Genomic DNA, 26910 nt, shown 5'->3' with positions numbered 1-26910 from the left:
TGGTGAAATGAAAGCAGACAGAATTAGTGCAAAGGAAGGAACTGTATGTCTGATATCTGTCAGCAAAAATCAGTCAACACTGAGGAAATTTGTACAGAAAAGGTCCACCTGAACATGTGTAAGATTGCGGCTACTCAACAGCATTTGCTCATAAGGAAATAACGTGACAATAGATCTAAAATTTGCCCCATATCAATGATTTTGTCCCCAGCTGGGCTTTTTTTTAAATTTATTATTATTATTTTTTAATATTGTTTCTGCAACCAAGGATTTATTTGAAGAGGTGGTTCAAGGGTTGCTCTTAAGGTAGAGCTCCTGGTGAGGTGAATGGGAGCCAATGTGTCCAAGCATGACATGAGTTGTGTGGCCACCATGGTGACACATTGCTGTAGAAGGCAAGACTTGTGTCCTGCAGAAAGAAAAAATATCTAAAAAAGCTTTTCAGAGATCAAGGCTGAGAGGAAGAAATAATAATTGTTGGCAGACCACCTAGTTGGAATATGGCCATGTTTATTACAGTGAACCAGCCCTTCCCTCTCTTAAACCTGATTAGTGCAATGGCTTTACTCCAAACTAACAGTGTTATTCATTTGAAGTGGTTGAGGGAGTAAGAGTAGTTGAAATCTCTCAGACCATGAAGAAGATACAAATCACAGAATCATAGAACCATAGAATCGTTTTGAGTTGGAAGAGGCCCTCAGAGGCCACCTAGTCCGCCTCCCTGACATGAGCAGGGGCACCTACAGCTCCATCAGGTGCTCAGAGCCCCATCCAGCCTGACCTTGAGTGTCTCCAGGGATGGGGCATCCACCATCTCTCTGGGCAACCTGTGCCAGCGCCTCACCACACTTACAATATAAAAGTCTTCCTTATCTCTAATCAAAATGTCTCCTCTTTTAGTTTAAACCCATTTCCCCTTATCCTATCACAACAGACCCTACTACTGTCCCCTTCCTTCTTACAGCCCCTTTCGATATTGAAAGACTGCTCTGGGGTGGCCTTGGAACCTTCTCTCCAGGCTGAACAGCCCCAGCTCTCTCAGCCTGTCTTTATAGGAGAGGTGTTCCATCCCTTGCCCATTTTTGTGGCCTTTCTCTGGATGCACTCTAACAGGTCCATGTCTCTCCTGTAATGAGCACTCCACATTTGGACGCAGTACATTTTTTCCATGAAAATTTTTTTGGTTGAGCATGACAATCACCCATGGCTTTTGGTATTTCAATCACGAAGATGCACCTGGCTCTGTATTGGCTAGGTTTGTAGTTGCTCTGGCAAGATCTGTCTCCATTTGGTGTCGGTTGGACATGACGTATTTAGCTTTTGAGGGTGAGACTGTATGAGTGGGAGTGCCTGGAGGGCTAGAGAGGCTGTGGGCAAAACTGGTAGTTCCAAGGAAAGTTATTTCAAGGTCTGATCTTTCAGCTACTTTGTAATTATCCAACTTTCTTCAAGATGTTCTGAGAAGGAGAAGGAATCTTATGATCTTAGGTGGGAAGCTGTTTCTTTTCCCCCCGTCAGTCTGCACGAGGTACATAAATACACAGATACAATCATTTTATCATATCAAATTAAGGAAATTAGAGTGGGAGGATTAGAGAAATTTGTAATTACCTCTGGCTCTGTATCTAAAGTTTTTTTTTCTGTGATGAAGACAAATCTTTTCACCTCCACAGAGCAGCTCCAAGATCACAAGGATTTCCTCTGCTGAGCCCCAGATGGTGCAAAGCCCATGGCTGTGGCCACATCTGCTTGCTGCTGTGGAGAGACTGACTCTTAATCTCTTCAGTTCAGGATCTTGGCTTGTTTTAGTGGTCTGCATATAGAGAGACCAGTACTGTGCTCCTCTGCTTACAGGGCTGTGTAACCCCTGCTGCCTGTGCTGCCCATGGAGGGATGCTGCAGCTTAGGAGTGGTGGGAGGGCACACTGACAGCCTTTGGCATTAAGAACCCGTGTAAAGGTATGATGCACTTATCCCTCCAATATCTTCCATTTGGCAGTGCCCACAATGACAATGCAGGATTAGAACTAATCTAGGGAGTCTTTATGGTTCATTTAATTCCTTGTCATCTCTAGTTCTGTGGTGTTAGTCTATTTTTCTTTTCTTACATTTTTTAAGGACCAACCTGGTACTTCACAACATGTTTATCTGCTGCTTTGGGCTTGCTGATCCTAGCTGTGCCTTACCGTGATTTATGTCTCACATTTGATGTCTGTGCTCAAAAAATTTAATAAGTCCCAGTTTTAGCAGTACCTATGCAAAAAGATGCAATAGTATGTCATAGAATCGTAGAACCATAGAATTGGTTGAGTTGGAAGGGACTCTTAAAGACCATCTAGTCCCCAGCCCCACCAAGAACAGGGACACCTACAGCTTCATCAGGTTGCTCAGAGCCCCATCCAGCCTGACCTTGAGTGTTTCCAGGGATGGGGCATCCACCACCTCTCTGGGCAACGTGTTTCCCATCTGCTTAATCACTGTCCTTTGAATGAAATATGAAGACCCACCCAAATTTATCCATAGTCTCTTTGAAAAATATCCTCCATAAATATGATAGAGTTGAGAATGGAAATGTGACATTCACTTTCCAGGGCAAACATCAAACAGCATATGGGATAAAAAGGGTAATGCATTAATTGTGTTATTTAAATGTATTTAGCGGATATTCCCTATCAGTAGTAATGACATTATTGGGAAGCTTTTGTTACAGTGAAAGATAACAATGGAATTAATGGCTCCTGAAGGCAATTACTCTTAAAATCATAGCTTGTTCCCTGTCTCAGGAGTTTAGAGAGATGAGGGAGATCTTGAACAGGGCCAGAAAAGCTGAACATGAGGAGACGTACTTCTTACTCCTGAGCCAGGTTTCTACCTGATAAATTCCACCAACCCACCCACTCTTTGCTCTTTTTCCCATTAAATGAGGAGAAGGTCCCCCCCTGGGCAGCCTGAGGGCTTGCAGGGCACCTACACATGCAGTGGCCACCTCAGTAGTTCAAAGCAGTGCTTACGTGGTCGGTTGTGGCTGCTGCTGCCAAGGGGTGGGTGCAGCCTGCTGCTGGCAAGGAACCCTTGGGCAGCTTCTGGGATTTGCAGTGCACCAAAATTATCCTGCTTTGCACTGTTGTGCACGGGACAGGCCACTTCTGGAGTGATTCTGACTGCTCTTCAATGCACTTCAAAAATAAAACAGAGGTAACCATGGCTGGAGCCAGTCCTAAGTCCCACTTGAAGCAAGATTTTATCTAAATTCCAGCTAAGGGCACCAGAATTCCACCTGAATCCTAGAGAATTTGTTACCCATCTGCCTCCTTCCATTCCCCGTGATAGCACCAGTTGAGGTGATGTCTCCCTGCCTGAATCTCAGTCTTCATGTGTCTGAAGTCAGGAGTGGGCGAGCGCTTGCAGCACCCCACTTCGGGTGCTCCTCTCTCACCCCAGCTTTACTGCATTTGCTGCTAACTCTCCATGTCCCTGGCTGGTCACAAGCGTCCTTTCTCTGCACCATATCCCTGGGGCTGTTGCGTATGGCAGAGCCTTGCTTTGCAGCACTTCCTGTGGTAAGATTTGCAGTAAAATGGTGCAGGGTGGATCAGAAGAAAATCTGAGGTGGCAATGACCGGAAGCCCTTCAATCGAGTTCAAACCGAAAGGGATTAAACCAAAACTGGTGGGTTGCTGTTGGGGCTGGGGGAGGATCACTATCCCACCTTGTTCTCCGCGCTGCTGAGAGGCATCCTCAGATGTTAATGATCACAGGACTAATTTTGGACACAGAGAGACCTGCAGCCACCCTGAGAGAGCAAAACGTGCTCTTGGCTTAATGAGGAGATGGACTGAAGGCACTGCACTGCACATTAGCCTGTGGCAGGGAGGGAAAAAGCCGGAGATATGCCTGCTTAATCCTCTACCCAAAGCCAGTGCGAGAAGGAATGATAAAATGAAAGGATGTGAGAAATACCAATAAATTGGATTGACGTGGTTAGTCAAATACACATTGTAGAATTGTTTGAAGCTCTCCCTGGAATTATCTTCTTTTAGAAGAAGACCTATGGCAATTACAAAGACTGGCAGGCAATGAATAAGCGGCACATCTCTGCTGGCTGCCGCTGGCACGGCTGCACCCCATCACTGCTCCCCTTCCCCATTGGAGCATAATCATAGAATCACAGAATTGTTTGAGTTGTAAGAGACCCTTAAAGACGATGTAGTCCAACTCTCCTGCCATGAACAGGGGCACCACAGCTCCATCAGGTGTTCAGAACCCCACCCAGATTGACCTTGAGTGTCTCCAGGGAAGGGGCATCCACCAGCTCTCTGGGCAAGCCTGGGTGGGGATCTTCATGGAACATGTGCCCATTGCCCATACTCAGTATGGTGCTCAACATGGGACCTGGTGCTCAGCACCTTGCTTGCTGTGGATAGGAGCCTGCTGGGAGCCCACAGGCTGCAGAAAAAATGGGAGGACCTAAATGCACACATGTGCTGGTGACTCAGAATCTGTCCAATTCAAATATAGGTAGAAATTTGGAAAAAAATAATGTATTCGATTCAGAACCATGTATTGATTAAATAGAACTAATAACAGAACAATCTGTTATTCAAAATGATTATTGTCTATTTCTTCTGCCTGTCCTGTAAGCAGTTTCCTTCTTAATTTCTTACTCCAGTAGTCGCCTGGATAGCAGAAGATGGGGGAGGCAGTGGATACCCTCTATTTGGATTTCTGATGCCACATAGCAAAGCGAGCTGACTGTGGACAGGAAACATGGCATGTACAAAAGGAGCACTGGAAGGGGAGTCACCAAATGAGCTCTCCTGTGGGTGTCTGCTTGGGAAGCAGCTCTGTGGGGCTCTCTCCTTCCCTGTTCACTTCTGCATCTCCAGAGAGTGACTCAATTCAGCAGTTGTGAAATTAGGGGTCTACATCGTGAAACAAATACCAGCAAGAAAATCTAATATCAAAATGACCTGACAATGCCTGACCTGGGACAAGACACCAACAAAACGAGATTTGGCTATGAGAAGCTGTAGGATGTCCAGCACAGGACCAGCTGTCTGTCACGGAATCATAGAACGGTTTGGGTTGGAAAGGGCCATAAATCCCACCCAGCCCCAACCCCCTGCAATGGGCAAGGCTGCCACTCACCAGCTCAGGCTGCCCAGGGCCCCATCCTGCCTGGCACTGAGCACCTCTGGGGATGGGGCACCCACAACAATCTGGGCAGCTGTGCCACTGCTTCACTGCCTTCTGAGTAAAGAATTTGCTCCCAACATCTAACCTAAACCTCACCTCATTTAGCATAAAGCCATTGCTCCTTATTCTGTCACTATCTCCCCATGTAAAAAGGCAGTCCCCCTCCTGCTTGTAAGCCCCCGTCAAGTCTTGGGCTCCCAGCAGGGAGGTAGACCTCTTTCCTTCCTGGTCAGCTATCTCTGCAGTGACACATAGGCCCCGATATCTCTGTGTCCTGCCCTTTGCCAGAGGTACATCTCCCAGTTGAGGGCAGGCTGGTACATGTGGCACTGGGTAACGGCTGATGGCTCTTTTGCAAAGCCTTGGAAATAACTCAGCGAGCAGAAAAGTTGAAGAAAATAACGTGGAATCAAATGGGACATTTAATTTAATGTTCAAATATTTCATGTTTGATTTTTTTTAATTTTTTTTTTAAGTACGTAATAAAACTGTTGTAGGATCTCACATAGAATTTCATTTCGCTTTTTTCTTCCAAAGCTCAGAAGGAAATGTGGACTTTTGTGATTAACGGGAGGAAGGTCTTCAGTGTTTTTTAAACTGAAACGATGAAGCAAAATAAATGTGCACTTATAAAGTGTTTCAATTTAACTCCAAATTATATTTTCTTAGAGAAAAATATTTTCACCACAAATCTTCACCCACTTTTGTTTGCAACCCAAAATATCATCTTCAAAGAGCGTGGTGTGCAGACAAGCTGTGCAACCACCGAACAGCAGCCCCATGCCTCCTGTTTTGCTTGCAAAGAGCTGCTCCTCAGTCTCTCCTGCAGCAATAGTAACAGTATAAATAGTAATAGTGCCAATACTGCCAAGCATCTGCATTTCTGGTTTTGCTAAAGCTTGGCATTTCAGATGAGATACTTCAGAGAGCTAATTAGCACGCAGACTCATTAAATGCTAGGAAATGCGGAAGGTAGATGGGGCATCCAGGCTGTTAACCCATTTCCCAAAGGCAAATCTCTGCCTCTTTCAGCTTTACCCAGAGCAACTCAAATCCTCAGAGCTGCTCAGGAAACCCCTTTATACTATTAACTTCTTCTTGTGTTGAGGATCCGTGAGCTGTGGCAGTGAGGTTGTGGGGCAGTGGCATGTCTCCTCCTTGCCATTCCAGCCCGTATCTGCAGAGAGAAAGGAAACCCGAGGGGAGGGACGGCAGCTCTGTGCTCTCATTCTCCTCTTACTCTTTCTCACAACGTACAGAAATGGCTGTGGCTTCGTGTGGAAGATAATTAATGGTAGTAAATAATATTTCCTTGTGCTAGGAGTGAATAGTGCCCTCTGTTTGGACATCTCATTGTGACAGTGCTCTGTATTTAATTCAGCTTCACAGCAGAGGCGCACTGAATTATTCATTGCAAGTAAATGATCTGAAGAATGCAGCCTTTTTTTTCCTGCTGGCCAACCCCATCGGCTTCCTCTGCTGCTCTTTCCTGCATACAGCAGCGTCCCTTCAGCAATTTGTGCAGCCAACCCACAACACGGGGCTTTTGTTAGTTGTGAGCACGTGTGCTTGTGCTGGGGGTGGCAGGAGGAGGGTAGTGGCCTCTGCGTCCCGCTGATGGGGAAATGGCAAAAAGCGATGCTGAACATGCTCCTCATCTGTGAATACATAGAACACACACGTAGGTATACCCAGCCTTGTACACACTGGGGATCAGAGCGTGTGGTGCTGTGTGGAGCCAGGAGTTGAGACCCTTCTGACTCAGGACATTGTATGATTCTGTGACTTTACACGTGCTCCAGATAAGACCCACGGTAAGCCTACAAAGAAGAGGTGCAGATGGCACCATCTTGGGCTGGTTTTGGTGTCTGGCCCCATGTTACTTACCAAATACTTACCATGTTACTCATCCAATCTGCATCTGGACAAATATAAACCTCTCCTACACAGCTTCAGCCTTTGAAAGACTATTGAAAGGCAGAGGGCTGTACCCAAGGAGGGAGGTAGAGCAGGTGCCATCTCCAGCCCCAAGTCTTCAGGGTGGCTCTTCCTCCATGGACAGTCCCAGCATTGGGTGGGTGTGTGGGTTTCCCTGTCCTCATGCTCCTGGATCCCACCACTGGAAGGAGTTGTTGCTCTGAGGTATTTGGTCGAAAGCTTTGATTCCATCACTATTTGTAATGTGTCTGGTTGTGAAGTGCCCAGGTTGAGTGGCACTGGGCAGCCTCTCAAGGACAGCTCCCACGGGGTCTTCCAGAGCTGCCCTCAATATGGAAGTTCCTTCTCCAGCAGCCTGAACACAGAGCACATGGCAACACATTACTGCATTTCTGGTTTAAGTCTCATGGAAAATGAATGAGAGTTGGGATTTTTCCAGGCTTTTCACACAACACTTCTGTTTGCTGCTTTTTTGTTGTTGTTTTGTTTGTTTGTTTCTTCTGAAGAATAAGGTCACCTTTGTAAAAAGGTCTTGTTTTTCTGTTAAAAAAGAGCATTCGAAGTGTATTTTTTCCTTTGGAAGTACATGAGCTGACAGAAAAAGAAATCTTAGATGCGCGTTTTTGTCAGCTCCTTGTAATCAATAACACCTACGTAAAAGAAAAAGCTGAAATCAGGCATCAGCAAGGGAACAGGCTGAGCTTGTAACATTTGGGCTGACCTATTATGTACACATTTGCTGGGAGGAAAATATACGACAGCAATCCATCCTTCTGCCTCCAGCCTGATGCATTACCTTGGGTTGGTTGGATGCTCAGACAGATGCCCCTCGAGCATTTTGTGAGGACAGCAGTCAGATGCATTGACTGACTGCCATCAGTGGGGACATGATGCTTGGGAGATGGCATTAGCTGAGGACATGATGTTCAAAAAAATGGTTAGAATCAAGTTTCATCATCCTGAGAATGAGTCTCCTAAACCTGCCCTGAAGACCCTGTAATATGCCCATGTAGGATGTGAGATCGCAGGGAGCATCTCTGTTGGCAGGCAAGGCCCATCCTGAGCAGGGCACCTTCTGGGCTGCCCATCTCCTGGCTCAATGCGTGGCACAGAATTGCAATAAACCCCTCTCTTTTGGCTCTGTAACATTTCAGGGCCTGATTCTGGGATGGCCATGGAGGAAAACCAGATTTGGGAGTGTTCGTTTCGCCTACGAATTCCAAGTAGAACGCTGAGCACATTCGTACGTGGGCTGTATGAACGCTATAAATATTTTGGGAAGTCGGGCCCAGCTAACAGCTCGCTTCACAAGGGCACCTGTTGTGCCCCCACGTTGTGTGGATCTCCCACCCACGTGATAGAGCGGGGTTTTGTTCACAGACCTGTTGCTTTTACATCCCATTTGAAGGTGAGAAAAGTGAAGAATTTACATAGTAAACATTCTTGGCAAAAGTTGGAGCCTCCAGTCTCTGTGTGATAAACTAATTACTATGCTGCCGAGTTTACACACATCAGACAAGCATACTGGAAACTCATGTCCCCAGGTAAAAAAAAAATGCAAAAAATTCACACTTTGGCTTTGCCAAATGGTTTATTGGACAAATTCTTCATTTTTTAAATCTAGACAGAACACACAAGTACTGAGTGCTTTTTCTTAGTACTTATCACAATGAAAAAATATTTGCTAAGTCTCTACTTTATAAAATAATAGATAGATCTCTGCAATAGAAATTAAAATTGAGAACAGAAACTTGATAGGGAGCAATTTTTCCAGGAACGCAGGAACATCTGGTATGGTTTCTAATTTATTTAGAAAATAGGCACGTGGGCTTTTGCCTAGTGAGGAATTTAAGCACATAGATTACATTATTGCACTTCCCTGGGACTATTTATACTTTAAGCCAATCCCAAGGCCAGGCATGCTGCTGAGGTTCACTTTGCAGATCCTTAATGCAATGAAGCTGTTAGGGGTCTGGAACACAAGGCTTATGGGGAGCAGCTGAGGGAGCTGGGATTGTTCAGTCTGGAGAAGAGGAGGCTCAGGGAAGACCTTACTGCTCTCTGTCTGAAAGGCAGTTGTGGTGAGGTTGGGGTCAGCCTCTTCTTGTACGTAACTATGATAAGATGAGAGGGAATGGCGTTAAGTTGCACCAAGGTAGTTCAGGTTGGATATTAGGAAAATTTATACTCAGTAAGAGATGTGAGGCAGTGGCACAGGCTGCTCAGGGAGGTGCTGCAGTCATTTTCCTCAAGGTGTTCAAGAAATGTGGAGATGTGTCACTGAGGGATATGGTCAGGGATGGGCTGATGGCTGGAAAGATAATCTTAGAGGCCTTTTCTAACCTTAATGATTCAGTGGTTCTACAGAGAAGTACAACATCATTTGTATGCTCACCCTTGGAACCATTTCTTGTGGGCAATGAAAATTCATCAGAGCTTGCATAGATCGTAGAGAAAAATTTACAGACCTGGTTTTCCCTCTACACATTTATGCAAATATTTAGTAGGGAGACAGCTGTGCCACAGAAGTACTCAGATGGGCACGAGAAATGAAATGCATCCTTCACTGCTCTGATCCACAGAGACCCATTTCTGCTGGAAAAGGAACTGAGGCCTGGACGTCCTTGGCTGCCTGCTCACCTTAGTACTCTCAGAGTCAAAAGCTCTAGTAGAAACAGTACAGTGATGTCAGACATTCATTTTATAAGCAGCTGTGCCAACAAAGCACCCGACCACTGCCTTCTTTCATCCTCTTGCCATGCCAAGCTGCCTCACTCAGCTCTCCATCAGGAACAGCTCATGTCAGTGCCTTCAAGGGCATTTCAGCCAAAGCTGGTTTGTCCAAGTACAGTATTTTCAGTTGGTCACTTGCCTTAACAAAGGAGGAGGAGAAGCATGAGGAGTTGAGCCTTCCTTCCCCTGTAACATCAGAATTACAGCTGCCTTACAGAGCATATTTGCAGCAGTTTGACGGAAATAGTTTGTGACAAGAGAGTCAAGTGCAAAGAAATAATTTTTGCATTGAAAACACCTCTCTTACAATAGGGTCACTGAATGGCCAAATTCTGAAATATTCAACTTAATGTGGCTGGCAGTAGCTACCAGACTGCTTGTCCTCGAGGAACTGCTGACATTTGTAGAGAAGCCATTAAGAAATCCAGACAAAATAAGGCCTGGAGCAAACCTACTGTTAAGAAAAAAACATTATGAAGTGAATTGTACATATTTATAAAGCACAAGTGATGCCCAGAACCTTTAGGCTCTGTGTGACAGCCGCATCCTAACAGAAATATTCAGCACCTTTAACCAACTGCATTTCCTTATGGACACTGGTGGGTCAATTAGTTTATCCCCACAGTGGCCTCCATACAGAGATGTTGTCAGCTCAGGGAGCAAGGGAAGCCTTCTGTGAGGGAGAGGAAGCTGTCTGGGATCCCTGAGCACTTACTTGGGGCTCTGTCAGCCAGCAGACATCATGGGAAAGGCCCAAGTGTGCTCCAGTTGGGTCCTCCTCCAGGGGATTCCTCAGGCCTTGTGAGCACATCCGGCCACTCAGTAGTGTCACTGAGGTCATCTGTACTGTACTGTGCTGTTCAGAGTCCAGGATGTGTGCATGTGTTACGTACTGAAGGAAAATATATGTCTTAGGCATACAATCCTAATATAAAGACAACCTGAAGGCGGGGTGTAAGACACAACTTTTGCTGGTTTCGTAGAAATTTTTTAGATTCTAAGAATCGGCAGGATTGTCTGTTCCAAAAAACTTTATTTAGGTGTCCAAGCCAGTGAACTTTTGCTAAATTCCCCCAGTCCTGATGAATAGCAGTGAAGCTGGGATACGACTATCCTTCCTCAAGACATGGGTGATGTAGAATTGCAAACCCCTTGAGGGTTTGGACCAGAGATCAGGAGGTTGGACCAGAGACATCCTGAGGTCCCTTCCATCCTGAATAATCTTGTGCTGCTATGATTTTAGGGATGAAAATCAGGTTTCAGGGGACAGAAAATAGAATAACTATCTTTGTGTACATATTGCTGTGTCCTTCTTAAGGTGATGGGAGGTTTGGATTGGGCACTAGAAAGAATTTATTCTTGGAGAGAGTAAAAGCATTCTTGGAGAGGTAAAGCATTGGAATAGGCTATACAGAGCAGTCCCCATTCCTGGAGGCATTTATGAGACGTGGTTGTGGCACTAAGGGACACAGCTTAGTGATGGGACTGGGTAGGTCAGGCTGATGGTTGGACTTGGTGATCTTGAAGATCTTTTCCAACCTAGATTTTATTATGGTTCTGTGATTGTAAGACCGCTTATACAAATGGAAACAGGGAACAGAGGAGGCAGGTAAGTGCCAAATGTAACAGAGCAAACTGGGATCAAAGCTGGAAATGAAATGTAGACCATCAAACCCCGGGCCAAAAGTATGTCTCCAGAACAAGGAAAAAGTTGGACCAACAGGTGTTAGCAGAAGCCTGGTGGTCAGAAGCATGGCTAAAGGACAGCTTCACTCTGAAGGTCACTTTCCTTTTAGTATTTCCCAGATTATTAAGATATTATTCCTGTCTCAGCTCCTTGGGGTGCTCAAGGGAAAGACCAGCAGACCATGGTACATGGATGTTGGCTCCCCAGCAACAGCACACCTGGAGTCACCGCATACTGGAGTCCTCAAGGTCACATCCAACACTCTGAAAAGGCTCGGTACAATTTATTTTAGAACTTAATAGCATTTATTTCCTTTAGTGAGCACCACAGACAGTGATTTTCTCCATTAGTGCTCATTTTAGTGATTGCCACAGAATGAGCCCTGTGCAGCAGCAGGGTGTATGTCTTTCAAGACAGAAGCGTGTATTAAATTGTGCTGGGTCTACATCCAGCTTGTTCACCATATGTTTAAATTTGAAAGCACTCTAACATTAGCTACAGCTCAAAAGCAGACACATAATTTGTTTCACATTGAAGCACTCTTGGATATACTTTAACTTCAGCCTAGCAGAGATAAATGACTTGCTGGAAGATACCATTTCTAGGACAGAACATTTATATTGTAGAGACTGGAGATTTTTCTAAAGCTTTATTATTGTTGCAATGAATCAGCATTTGCTCCTTGATGTAATCTTGGCAGTGTGGCACTATGCTTTTTGCTATTTTGAAAAGAAATGCGGAGTAGCTGTTTTATTTCAAAATAACTTTTTTTTTTTTTTTTTTTTTTTTTGCTTTGAAGGAGGTGCATATGCGGAGCTATTAGAGGACAAGTCTCAAAATACACACAAAGGGTTTTTACCTTTGGAAGGTGACTATTACAGACCAGATCCTGCATAGTACTATTTTTATTAGAATAGCTAAATATGAAAAATGTGAAAAAGGGAATTTGTAGTAAAGTATTTGAGCTTGTAAACATGCTGGTATAGTAGCAAGCGCATGGCATTTTGTTGCATTATGAGGTTGTCTACAAACACCTCTCTGTTCACTGATAGAACCACGTGCAGGATTACAGACCCAACCAGCAAGTCTTCGATTCTGTATTTTTAGGTAAGGATATTTCTAACGTCGTTAACGCCCACCCCAAATCTGTTGGACATTATCCATTCTGCCTGATACAGCACTAGCAATCTTTCTAACTGGTAACAGCTGGAAATGGCTTATAGCGCTGGGCAGTGTTTGCGTTTTTTCAGTTTTCAGAAGTGCTGAGCAATTGGGGAGCACAAGTAGCTTTACCAGAGCGTAGTTGAACAGAATAGGATCTGAAACTCCAGGATTGGCCAATACAAACTGGAGTGGGTGAGGGCTTTTGAGAATGGAAAGCTAATTAATGAACGTACACAATATCAGAAGGACTGTATGCATGCACACATGGCCAGATGTGTTTTCTTTAACCTTGTCACTCCTTCTTCCTTTCTCCGTAATCCTGCTGATGTTAAATAACAGATATTGCTCCTCTCCTTCCTTTCTATCTGCCCTAATATCTATCGCCTGAAGGTATCTCTGCATCTTGGCAGGAGTGTCCCATTAGCAGAAAACACTCTTTTTTTTTCCAGAGAAAGAACAAAAGGGTAGGAATTCTTGTTTGAATTGTATGAAAACTGACAAAAGTTCACAGCATGACAACAGGCACTTTGACTGATGCCACCCAAAGAGGAGGAAAAATGTTGCTGTCCTTTCCGGGGCAACATCCACAGTAGCATCACTGGGACTTTTGCTTCGGCGATAGCTTACAGAACTAGAAATAGCCACCTAAAAAACATTACAAAGAATATAAACTGAATGGATGACATAACAAATAATATTTAATATATAGCATTGAATGCATACACATCAGTACCAGTGCTGTAACAACAAAACAGAACTCATAAAATTAGCAGCAGTTTTTGCAAGTACAAAAATACACATTTTTTCAGAACATATATAATAGCAAAATTTATCAGGATATATTATACAAACTTGAAGCATTTAGATAATGCAATACTTTTAATATATTATATGATGTTTTAGGTGCTGCATAATAAAATTACATGTGTTCTGCTTGCAATAATACATAATGCCATTTACAGCGATGTTAAGAAACAATTCACAACTCAAACATGAACAGAACAGCCAACGAAGCACAATAAATGACTGAACACACGGAGTGGGGAGGTGTTAGTTACAAGCTTCAGCATTTATCTTTACATATTTCTGAGCTTATTTCCTTTCTTTCCTTTGCAGCATGAAAGAAATAACTACACCTATCAAACGTACCCTGGAAACATACAGAAAACAATACACTTATTCCTTGGAGGACAACAAAAGTCATACCTATCAGTTTCAGAACAGTAGTATAATACCACAGTTAGGGGATCTACACTGACTTTGCACGCTACGTCAAAGCACACACGACTGAGACTCACATGGGCAAGGCTCAACACACAAGTGGTCACGGGGAGTCCCAGCAGGCGCCCTGCTGCCCACGGGGCTCCGAGAGCAGGGTGCTTTCTTACTTAGAGCCTGGGACCTTGTCAGATTTTCAGGAGTTTCCGTTTGCTTGCTTTCAGCATTGGGATTATTTTTACAACATTCTTTCACAAAGCTTTACGTAGGAACGTTAACGGTTTCCTGGAAAAAGAAAACCCATGAGTTCAGGGACTGCTCAACTGAATTTGAACAGCCTGGATATTTAACTTAAAATGAACACACATTAACACCGAAGGCATTTTCTTTATGGTGTTTATTTTAAGTGTTAAGATTCCTCTGCAAAAAAAAAAAGCTTTGGTCAGTCTCTTCAAACTTTGGATTGCTGCAATCCTTTCCTAGACCTCCTCTTTGTTCTCAGATCATGAAGTCTGTCTCTTCCTGCGACTTTCAGAGGCAATGGCTGAATGTCAGGTTTAACCAGATAGCTGTCGATTCCTTCAGTAAGTTTCAGAGGTGCCAGCCTGCTGTTGGGCTCCAGCAAGTTCCCCTCAGCCAAAGCCTCGGTAGGCTGTGGAGATGGGGGCACCACACTGGGTGCAACCAAATAGTCATCAGGGGGCTCAGCAGCAGTCTCTTCATGTTTCTTTACTGGCTGAAAAGTGCTGATATCAAAAGGGGAGGAGGTTTCAGTTGGGGTAAACACAGATTGGTCTGAAAATTGAGAGAAAGCGCTGTCCAGGGAGCTCATCGATGACAGAGACGGAGATGTCCCTGGAGAAGACAGGCTAGAAGAGCTAAATCCTGAGCAAATATTTAATCCTTCTGGTGTTGGAGGCAGAAGGCAATGGGACAAGTCTTTCTTTTCAACATTTTGGTTTGTGTTGTCACTTTTACCAACGTTAATCCCTATGATCAAGCTCTGATTGATAAGTTTTTGTCCTTCCATTTGCAATGAGCGAAGCTGATGTAGATAGTCTTCATCTTCGTAAGAGAGGACAACATCACAGCTGGCTTTGCGCGCTGCCTTCTTGTGACCATCACCAGTGTGGGCAAAACTAGGGGCAAGGAGACCGATGGCAGGCTCTGAAGAGCGCCTGTGTCTCCTTAAGGACTTGAGGACACCTGAGGTAGTTGCTGAAGTGAAGCCCAATGCGCTGGAGCAGAAAGACTCCTTCTCTGAATTTTCTTGCGATGAAAACTTATGATGTACATCAACAGAAATTGTCAACTGTTTCGATTTGGTTTTATTTTGGATTTCATCCACCTCAGTCTGTTCTGAATCGCCGTCACTCAGGGTGAAGACGGACTCCCTGCTCCTGTTATCCTGGTCTCGGTTCTTGATCCAGTCACTGGAAGAGGAGTCGGCTTCATCGTTTGCCTCATTTTCCAGGCTGTCATAGGAAGAGTCATTCAGATGGAGGGAGGCCAAATCTGCAAGGACAAACCAAGTGGTAGCATGTCAGTGACCGAACCACCCTGCTTACATGCAGCTGCATTTATTTTTGCAAGTATCCCTTAATTTTAGGAACATTTGCCATTTATTAAAGTCTCTTAAAACAGAAATGTCAGTAATTTCAGAAAAAAATACTGTATAAAAAACCTAAAAAAAAAAATTTCAAAGTAGAGGTATGTTGCAGGTCAGCTAAGAAACACAAAATAACGGGACAAATAAGATTTCTTTGTGTTCTGGTGTTGTTTTTTGTTTTTTGTTTTTTGTTTTTTTTAATGTGAAGACTTCACTAGTAAAAAAACCCAGCTCTGAACAATATTTGATATATAGAATATTAAATTAGAAAAATATTGAATGTTTCTTTTTGATACTGTACAGTGAAAACATCATTTAACCTTTCATTCTCTCTTCTACATAACTGAAGAAAACAGGGCATACTTCATTCAGCTAAGCCCTGCACACATGTACCCTGTTCTGTAGACATGATAATTGGAATTACATTAATCTCTTTTGCTCCAGGCTATGCTAAGCTGACTTATCTCACATTTGCAGCAGACTGAGTTCAGGTATGGGTAGTTACCATGCCTCAGTTTCTGCTGGAAAAGTTCCTCAGACACATTAACCTACCATGGATCTGACAATTCAGTGCCAGCACAGCATCACAGGATGGCTGAGGCTGGCAGGGACCCCTGGGACACCCAGAACAGGGTGCCCAAGGCCATGTCCAGGCAGCTTTGGAAGATCTCCAAGGAGGAGACCCCATAGCTTTTGGGTAGCCTGTGCCAGTGTTTCATCACTCCATCAGCTAGTGCTCAAAGGGAACCCCCCTGTGCTCCAGTTTGTGTCCACTGCCTCTTTGTCTTGGTACTGAACAGAGTCTGGCTCTGTCCTCTTTGCACCCTCCCTTCAGTTTTCTGTGGACATTGATGGGATACCCCTGAGTCCCCCTTCTCCAGGCTGAGCAGTCCCAGCTCTCTCACCCTCTCCTCACAGGAGAGATCCTCCAGACCCTGCATCACCTTGTCCTTCTGTTGTACTGTCTCCAGCAAGCCCATGATTCTTTGGTACTGGGAGGGCCAGAAATGGACCCAGCACTCCAGATGTGGTCTCAGTGGTGCTGATTAAAGGGGAAAGATCACCTCCCTTTGCCTGTTGGTGATACTTTGCCTAATGAAGCCAAGAACATCCTCAGTCTTCTTAGCAAAAAGGGCACACTGATTACTCAAGTTCATGGTTCTTTTTTTGGGTAGGAGGACAGGTCAGATTTCACCAAATTCCACTAGAGGTTGTGCATGAGGATTTTTGGATATCAACAGAGTCAGACTGGCATGCCAGGGCAAGTGCCATTACCACTTTCAGTATAGACCTGTTGTACCAAAATCTATTTTGCAGAAATGCAGCTTTGCAAATCATTTAAGGAGAGACCTGAACCTCCAGTCAAAATCAATGATCTGAGAGGTAAAGTGAGAAAAAGAATAAGAATGATATTCTGGAATATGCTGCATATCACCCAACTACCTTGCTGGACATTTTCAGTCCACACTTGTACGACTTTTCTGTGCTAGAAGTAAAATCTGTCTGTTCCAGTAAACATCTGGAGAGCTCTCCCTTTTGATAATAAACAATGCTTTCAGCCCTAATATAGAGTGAGAACTGTATGATAACTTGTTGATCACTGACTTTCTGATGTACTGAGAAGATGCTGTCAAGGATACAAATTCAATATCTGAGATTAAACCTGTCTGAGATTAAACCTGAGATTAAACACTGTCTCCCTCCCTCCTTCTTTTTTTCCTTCCCTCCCACCTTCCCCTCAGCCCCCTCCCCCCCCCTTCTTTCAACATAGTGGCTCAGATGAATGGAATAGGAGCAAGGGATTCTTAGGGAAAGCTGTTTGTGGTGTGGTTTAGTTCTGTGGTAAGTTGGATCACTATCACCAATACTTTGGGAAAGGAAAAGACAACAGCAGTATATGGGAACGCCATGTGAAGAGGAAACAGCCTTCTTCTGTGGACTATAATCGATCTTTGCCTGGTTGGGATTAGCTAATAGGATCAAAACTTCATTACCTGAGCCATTTTCTCTCTTGCATGTCATCAGGATTTCTCCAAAGAGGGAGTTAATCTCTTCTCCAAAAATCTTGCAGCAATTCTCAGTGAGGAACTGCACCAGACTGGAAATCTGCAACAAAGCAACAGGAGAGAGATGTGCTGTCACATCCTGCATTATTATATTCAGGGCAAACTCATCTTACAGAGGAGGAACACAAGCAAGCTACTCATCCATGAAGTGTTTAAAATAGTCTAAATGGAGAGGCTCACCACAGAAGACCTTGGCAGACCATCCCTTGGCAGCCCAGCCCTGAGCTCTTGCCATGAGCCATCCCTGAGCTCTCTCAGGCGTGCTGAGCCAGGGCCTCCAGGGACATGGCTGTACAGGTGATGAGGGAGAGACAGAGAGAGCAAAGTGACATCTCCTGAACATCACCCTGTCTTGTCTGTTATATCTTATCGCTAGAGTTGTTTTTACCAAATGTTTCCCACATCACACCAAATTCCACCTTCTTCAGCATAAGAGTAGCTGGTAGATGGCATTCATCCCATTATCTCCTTCCCTGACACCTTTTGCAGTCCTGTCTCCCATCTATATTCCTTTGACCTTTGACTGGGGTCCAAATACTGGTAGTCTTCCTGCATATATCTTTTTCATTTTTACTCTGTCCTGTTTAAGGCTGCCACAACTGGGGATCTTTTTGATGACAGAAGTCCTCTGCTAATGCACTGTGTATTTCTTTATGATGCCTCTCCCCTTTTCTCAGGCAGATAATAATAATGGATTTATGAATGTTTCTGGGGTGCTGATAAGAGGATGAGAACCGATCTGAAGAGGTACCACCTATTCTCACCTTTGTAACCAATAGACTGTTTGTACAGGAACATGGTTATGTATGTTTGCTATATTGTGGTGTCTCCTACCTTTCTTGTGAATTCACTTTCTATATCAGGAGTTGAGGAAGCAGGAGGCCAGAGCAGGCTGGGCGCAATGCAGATGGCAAGATTAAATGCATTCATCTGGTTCTCTTCAGATCGCATTTCTATACCATGTAGCACTCCAAAGATGTAACGTAGGAGAACAACATTGGCTCTGGGGAGTTGCTCTATTAACCTGAAAGCATGTACAAATGTCATTCTTCAAATTACTGACTAGAAAAAATAAAAACCTTGAAGATAACTCTGTATTTCACCTTAGTTGCTTGACTGCTTCACTGTTCACTTCACAGTTCAGTTGTCACTACCCGCCATCTAGTTGCCTAGGTACGTACGTACGTAAATATGCACCAGGTTCACTGGTGTGTAAATCTCTGTTCCCCATAACATAAACTTTGCCCTCTTTCTGCTTGGTATCATCTGCTTTGTGGAGGCTTCCCTTGTCCCTGGTCTCCAGTGTTTTATTTACAATTCCATCTTCAAAACAGTCACTAACATTAGAGTTGAATGTGGAGGGAAATATGAGGAACTGATTTTTGCTCCTCTTCCCCCCAGGACCTCCATTTTCCCTATGCATAACTCTGGCTTTGGTATCAGGCAGAAATCCAGGTCTTAGACAGCAAGTTTATAAATATTATAAATGTTTCCCATGAAGGCATGTTTCACTTATTTGTTAGCATCCACAAAAGGCAGAAATGTATGACAAAAGAGAGCCAGAAATTTGCCCTATATACGCTCTTCCTTAAATATATACGTAAGTTTAAATGCTCTGTATTTTAGCATTTATTTAGACTTGTGGATTTTTTAATTGCAGGTTTTGATTGGAATGTTTGGGATTCTGCATTCCGGGATATCATTTAAAAGGAAGAGAATACAGAGAATATAAGTAACTCTACCTTTGGATGCTTTTTATCTTCTCTTCATTATTTCCATGATCCATCACAGAGACCCACTTATCACAAAGCTGGGATGTCAAAATGCTGCCTGGGATGTTGCGAAGAAAATCCTTATCCAGAGAAAAGAAGAATAAAATGTGAACAGCTGTTCTGGAGGGTGGGAGGAAATAGGAAGAAGCAATGCAGATACAAGAGGATGTTTCAGTGGGACAGCACTAACTGATCCACACAGCAACCAAAACCAGCAGAAAACCATCTCAGGTAAAGAAGCACTTTGGATTATGCTAAAATGGAATTTTTTCCTGACCTGTTCTCACTCTTTTTTATCAACAGAGGTATCTGGATGCTTCATCTGCTGTTGATGAACTGAGAAAAACTCTGCAGTGGGTCCAGTTATTTTGATACTGTATGTATGCATTTACTTATCACTTGAATTCATCCATAGCCCCTGTTTGTTCCCCTCAGCTGACAACTTTCAACACCACCAGACCATAAGCACTCCCTGCCTACCTTCCTCTGGGCACAGTCCTTTGTGGTAAAGGAGTATTTACCCTGGTCAGGGTTAGTCTTCCAGCTCCTGCCTCCTCAAATAGTGGCAGATAAACCGCTGCAGCTTGGGAAGAAGCCCAAATTCCTGCTTCCCAAATCCCAGCTTCCCCAACAAGTTAAGTTAAGGGAAACTATGGCTTGTACAAATAACACATTCGCTCTTAATGTGATGCTGTCCCCCAGCCTCTTAAATGCTCATCCTAAACCACCAGCAGCAATGCAATGGTAACTTAGCCATGAAAACCTCTCATGTGACAGTAAGAGAAATGCTTTTTTTGTTATACTTCTGTTATGTCTTTTTTTTTTGTCCAAAGCAATGTTTGCTTAAGAATGAAGACTACTATTTCTTTTAAGCTAAAAGCCACACACAAATGGACACACTATAACAAAATGTGAAGACAGATATGCTCCTTGTAGCTGATATTTTACTGAAGGCTTGTGATGCTTTTTGCACAAGCAACATTGCTTTTAACATAGAAGTTTGTAGGAGATAATCCATGACAAAATGAACTGAGATTTTTTGAGCAACACTATACACTAGCAAGGGTCTGAATAAAGAAACAAGACTGCAAATCTGCCTTTTTGGCATTTAACTGACTTTCAGGTGAGGCTAAGAGAATTATGTGAATGTGTCAACCCACTCTTCTTAATTCAGCCTACCAAGGCCTCTCCACCCCTGGTGAAAAGCTCCACTCGTTTGTGCCTAAGATCTGTGCTGCTCTCAACTGAGAAGGGAGAAAGGAACATTCTTCACGTACCTTAAACAAAGATGCTGTCACAAATATGGATTCGCAGGCTAGGTCCACTTCAGCACCTGAATCAAGCTTCTCCTTGAGCTCTTTGCAGGTTTTTGCACTCCCAGAGCGTCTGAAAATACCCTCAGTGGAAGGGCCTTCTTGATACAGGAGAGAAAGCATGTCCTAAACAAAATTAAAAGGCAGAGAGGGTTTCTCAGAAACATGTTTTACCACTGCAATGTGGTTTTACTGCTTTGGTGACAGGCAAAAACCTCTGACTCCTCAGAAAGCTTACACACAGGTCAGGGCTCACCTCCAGACAATGCCATACTGCACATAGCAAAGCTATGGCCCAGGGTGCTGATTTTGGTAAAGATCCCTTCAGAAGCACAGAGCCACCACTGCTGAGCACTGACCTCATGCACGATCTCCTCCAGGACCTGGGCAAGTTTTAGCCAAGTCACTGAAACAAATAAACGTCATGGCATGGGAGAAGGCTACTGTCTACCTAATGCAGAGCTCTGCATTTTGTTCTCTGCAGGAAGATAAAAAAAACCCTCCCTGCTCACCAGCATGTTCAATCTCATCACTGATCAGAGATAATTTCTGTTCCAACTTATACCCTGATGTCTGTGAAAAAGGAGATTTCATCTGCTTGGAAAGTGATTGTTTATATGTACCCGCAATTCTCCATCAGATCAGAGCTGGATTATGCCCCTTCTTGGCCTTGGGAGCACAACAGCACTCTGCAAGCAGCTCAGGACTGACGGTGAGACCAGCTGCAAGGCTGGACTTGGCTGCAGGCTCCTTTCGGCTCTCTCTCTGACATGCCCATTATCACCTCTCCAAAGATTTGCTCTGAGAAAAAGAGGTATTGGCTTCAAGTTGCACCAGGGGACTTTCAGTTTGGATATTAGGAAAAAATTCTTCTCAGGAAGAGTGGTGAGGCAGTGGCACAGGCTGCCCAGAGAGGTGTTACAGTCACTGTCCCTGGATGTGTTCCAGAAACATGTGGATGTGGCACTGAGTGATGTGTTCAGTGGGCATGGTGGGGATGGGTTGACAGTCAGATTGGATGACTTTAGTGGTCTTTTCCAACCTTAATGATTCTGTGGTTCTACGATTCTAAGCAATGTGTGAGTTGTCGCATTTATCTCTCCTGAGGGAAAACACATGCACAGTCTCTCTATGTGTAAACACACACTTAGAGAGGACTGAGTTATCAAAAGGGATGAGGAGAAAAGGTACACAAGGAGAGAGCCTGACATCACAAAAACAAGTCACTCTAGCAGTAATGCTAAGCAGAGGCTTCTGGCTTCTTTCAGAGTCTGGTCCTGGCACACATTAATGCAGATATCACTAATGGAAGCTGTATTTTTAATCTTTTAATCTTTACTTTCTTAATGTTTCTTTCTCACTCCTGTAGAAGTGGAAAGTGATGTGTGTCCAACAGGAGCACCTCTCAAGGCAGCAGGACTCATGTCACCATTTACATTTATTTTACGGGGATTTACAGCTCTGCTGACAAAACAGCAGTCTCACTGCATAAACACCTTTGAATTATTTTTGGAATAAAATAGCCACAAGATCAAAGTTGGAAAAAATGTAGTAAATCCAAAAGATTACATGAAGGAAGCTAATGGTGTAAGATAATTCAGTGAGGCAATGGCTAACAGAGAGCCCTTCAGCTGTGAAAGCAAGTTTGGAGCTTTGCAGCAGAGATACCAAACACGCCTGCAGCATTCATTCCTAATATCTCCCTTCTCTTGCAGATAAATCCCACACAGTATCTCAGATGCAATTTTCCATTCTCCAGAGATGCTGCATGAAATCAAAAGCCAGTTACATTTTGTGGCATAAACACAGCGTTCTAAGATTCAAACCACAAAGTCTACCAAGCTCTGATTCTATACTTAGTAACTCTGCACTTTCTTCACATACAATTTTCCTAATTATTATGTTTTGGAGAAGTTTCCAAAATGCAGCTTTGGCTCCCCTGTCAAAAGGAGAGAAAGAGAGACCAGGTCCTCACAGGGTTCATCTCTAAAGGGCTTATTTAAACTATGATAAAAATTTACACTGCCCCCTCAAAAGAAAATACCAAACCCACGCTCTCAAAAGACCTGAGAAGTCCTGGTGTGATTCACCGCTCAGGAAATGATAAAGCAGCACATCAAGCACAAGCTTTGGAGACAAACACATCTGTTACTGTAAACTGATGTAACCCCATTAATTTCACATTGTTCCAGCTGGAAGTCAGTCTGCTGAAACAAAGGGCCCAATCCTGCACGGTTCACGGTGGGAACTGCTCCCTCCCTTTGGCAAACATTTCAATTGCTGTATCAACAACAGGGCAGTTCTAAGGACACCTTCCTGACCCAAAATCATAGAACCATAGAATCATTAAGGTTGTAAAAGACCACTCATATCACTCATATCATTCAATCCAAACATCAGCCCATCACTGCCATACCACTAACCACATTCCTCAGTGCCACATCTCCACATCTCTTGAACTCCTCCAGACTGCACCATCTTCCTAGGCAGCCTGTGCCACTGCCTCACCACTCCTTCTGAGAAAAAATAAGGACTCAGAGTGCTTGTCTGCCCTAGGGTGGATGTCTCCAAGAAAGGCTCTAAAATGGTTTGAGGGCAGGTGGCATTTCTGTGCAAGCATGGGCTGCCTATCCTGGACAGCAGATATCACCTGCTAGGGGTTGGGGATTCTTAGGAGTAATTTGGATTCTACAGAAACCTTAGGAGTAATTTGAAAAGTATGCATGAATACGATGTTTATTTGTGCTGCATAAGTGAGGATTTGGGAATCAGCCTTACATGGGCTACAGAGAAGGAACAGCCCAGAGCAGTCACATGCTTCTCAAGCTGTCTGGTATTAACCAGGCCTCACCACATCATATGTTAAAAACCAAAGTTTTTGTTGGGAACCATAAATGAGGTTTCCTGCTGTTTTCTCTGCTTGAGTAATTGCAGCGTCCCATTTCTACAGCATCTCCGTATTCTCATTGGCTGCACTAAGAAATTCCACTGCTGTAAGAGCCAGCCCTGTGCCTGGACTCACCAGGAGGGGCTTGGGCAGATTGTCGTCCTCGCAGATGGCTGTTAGCAGCAGGCCAAAGAGCTTCCCAGGGGCAGCAGATGTCGAGGAGAGGGGCGCATTATCCAAGTGGGTGCCTGGACCACGCCAGAAAGCCCAATTTATGATGGATCTTTTCCTTTTAAATGACTTCTGGCTCAAGTCTGGGAAAAGAGAGAGGTGTTTATTAGAAGAAATGCATTTAAATTCTAATTCCAGTATTTGTTTTGCAGTGGTTGCTATGGTATCAAAGGAAAAAATGTCACGAACTCAACCAACATCCTGGCATCCGGCTCGGCCTAATCCACCATGTGCATACCTGTGTGTGTGACTGCGGCCCAACTACGCTCTCAAGAGGATCACCAGAAGCCACACTGCATGGCCTGACCACTGCATCAGCACCTCAGCCCGAGGACTTTGCATGTGGTTGGCCTGTGCTCAGGGCCTCATCTCCCATTTGCAGGTGTGAAACCACAGACCTTCTTTGGGAAAAGTGCATACATGAACACCACTGGACTCCTTGGCTGACCATCTGGAGGTTCCCTACTTTCCCCGGCACTGTGATGAGCTTCTGCTGTTGTGGAGGGCAGAAGGTAGAATTAATGCTTGCAGAAGTACAGATTGCAACATAATACCATAATACCAGATTTTTCTCTCCTATATTCAACTATGTGTTTTTTTAGCCCAAACAGTGATTTTTGCTATACATCATTCCAATCTGAACGATCATGCTCCCCTAGGGAATGGGTGGAAGGCTTTTCATTAGAGATTTACAGGATGAAAAGTTACAGTTTAACTCGAAATGTGAACATACACATGCTAAAGCCTGATGAAAAATTCCTTTCATAAAAAAATTATGAGGATATACATTTTAAGCCCAAAGCTCCATGAAATATAAGCTTGGCAGTGTCTATGGCTTTACTTGACACATCGTGTTTTGGGAGAACATAAGTGCAACTTTCAAAACAATAATTTTTCTTTCAGATGAGCAGGATATTTGCATATGACTATGGCTTGGTCCACTTGGAGCTCTGGACACATAATATAGTTTGGTGGGTTTTTTTCTGATAGCTTTGTATATCTCAGCAAGTAAAAATGAAGGAGATATTGTATTTTGGAAGAAAAAAGGAGTAACAGAAATGAAAGAAAAAGAGTCTTAAAATAAGGAACCTTTCTCAGCCTTTCAACTCTTGAAAGTCACCAAGGCCCAAATGGGTGATGTGAGCAATGGGTAACTGTGATTAAATGCAGCTCTCCTGGAACAGGAGGCAAAGCTTAATCGGTGTTCTTCAGCACACCAGGACAGAAACCAACAAGCAATGCCAGGCAGCAAAATGCCACCTCACTTACAAAATCAACACAATGAGCAACAGAACTCATTTGTTTCCCATTCCTATTTCAAAAGGGGAAGAAGTGTTAGGGTAAAGAGCAAACGGGAAGAGGAAGATGTAGACTTTCTCTTCTTGAACCTGTATAGAGCTACATTTGGTGTACAGTCTGCTCCCAGCCAAGACAGATGCAAGTTATTACTCTGTGGAAGACACAGCTCCCATATGGAGACATCAGAGTGCACCCCAGGGCCTGCTATGGTGGGTTATTCTAGCCCAGAATCAGAATAAAAGCGACACCACGTTGGCTGCCGATCTTGCTCAGAGCTCACAACAGCAGCCATCTGCCTAGGGATCAGCTGGGCTTGTATCTTACACGCAGGGAATTGAGTCTCTTCATTGGCAGCATCTCAGCTGCACAAGTGCTCATTTCCTCTTCTCACAGACTAATCAGGAACTTCCAAAGAAAACCTCAGATCAGCTTAGAAACACAGCATCCTTCCTGACCAAATCCTTTCAAACAGTTTTCAAAGACCTCCTTTCTGTATTGAGACTAACTCACTGGAAATTTGCTCTCTTTTACCAGACGATTAAATAACAATTTGGATGACAGACGAGTCACTGACAGCAGTCAGCTCTTTCAAGTCATACTTTAGGCAAATTAGCATTTATGGTATTTTTTAGATGTGTGCTCGTGAGCATGACTTAATGGCTGTGTTCAGCAGCTAGGTGCTGGTCCTGTTACGTGTCGAAAAGCTGCAGGAGGGAAACATCATGGTGTTCCCACACAGTAAATTATCCTGTGGGTTTTTCAGTTATCCTGCCAGCACTGCTGACACAACTACAGCAGCACAGTTGGTGTCCACATAGCTTCTTATCTCACAGAACAGCCAGTTGTCAGTTGTGTCCTCCTGTCACCACCCATTCGGCCTTGCGTGATTCAGCCAAGCAGTTTCATAGAATCATAGAATTGTTTGAGTTGGAAAGAACCCCTTAAAGGCCACCTGCATTTAAAAGGAACACCTACAGCTCCACCAGGTTTCCCAGAGCCCCATCCAGCCTGACATGAACGGTCTCCATGAACGGGGCATCCACCACTTCTCTGGGCAACCTGTGCCAATGTCTCACCATCCTTACTGTGAAAAGCTTTTTCCTTATATCCAATCTAAATCTCCCCTCTTTTAGTTTGAAATAATTTCCCTTTGTCCTATCACAACACACTTTAGTCTCATAACCTCCTTTAGATAGCAAAAGTCTGCTTTCACATCTCCCCAGAGCCCTTTTTTTCCAGGCTAAACAGCCCCAGCTCTCTCTACCTGTCCTCGTAGCAGAAGCTTCCCCTTGGTGAGTCTGGTCCAGCAACACCAGTGTCACAGGGGCTGGCGTATCACAGGAGATGGCATCGGGATGGTAGGAGGAGGCTTTGTGGCACAGAGTTGCTTGCCTCACAAATGTGAGATCCCGGCCAGGGTAATATTTGGTTAGAAATCATATGATTCTGAACTTGCCAAGGGTGCATGCCATGTGTGTGCTGTGGTTACAGGAAGAGTGGATGAAGATGCTGCTCAAACTTGGATTCCAAGTTTCTGGTTTTATCATGTTTTCAGGAAAAATAAACAGAATACTTTTAGTGCTCAGGTAGCACCACCATCAGAAGAGCAACCACTTGCTGAGGAGCAGGGAAGTCCTCTCCTGCATGGGGAGAGTTTCTCTGGAGCATGGAAGGAGAGTTACACAGCATATGGGTATCAAATATACCCTCCTCCCTGTAAATTGCCCCATACGTGGTGCTGTGCCCAGTGGTCCCCCAGCAATCCCACACTGCTTGGCTTGCTGAGCTGAAGACAAG

At 44.1% G+C, this 26910-nt stretch overlaps 1 protein-coding gene across 2 annotated transcripts in view; it reads right to left on the bottom strand.

The window, feature by feature from the left end:
* Positions 1–13394: 13394 nt before the first annotated feature.
* The window catches only part of ARHGAP20 (Rho GTPase activating protein 20), a 60247-nt gene continuing 46731 nt past the window's right edge, over positions 13395–26910 (bottom strand). For both annotated transcript variants that reach the window (XM_085216231.1, XM_085216232.1), the window contains 6 exons: positions 23719–23897; positions 20661–20822; positions 19354–19463; positions 18446–18635; positions 17540–17651; positions 13395–15451 (listed from right to left, as the gene is read on the bottom strand). In XM_085216231.1, coding sequence (XP_085072357.1) covers positions 14388–15451; positions 17540–17651; positions 18446–18635; positions 19354–19463; positions 20661–20822; positions 23719–23897 — 1817 coding nt within the window. In that variant the 3' untranslated portion in view covers positions 13395–14387. The remainder of the gene's footprint in view (positions 15452–17539; positions 17652–18445; positions 18636–19353; positions 19464–20660; positions 20823–23718; positions 23898–26910) is intronic.

Source organism: Meleagris gallopavo, chromosome 1 (assembly GCF_905368555.1).
Source record: "Meleagris gallopavo chromosome 1, MGAL_WU_HG_1.1, whole genome shotgun sequence".
NCBI lineage: Eukaryota > Metazoa > Chordata > Aves > Galliformes > Phasianidae > Meleagris > Meleagris gallopavo.
This window is presented reverse-complemented; position numbering and strand designations above follow the sequence as displayed.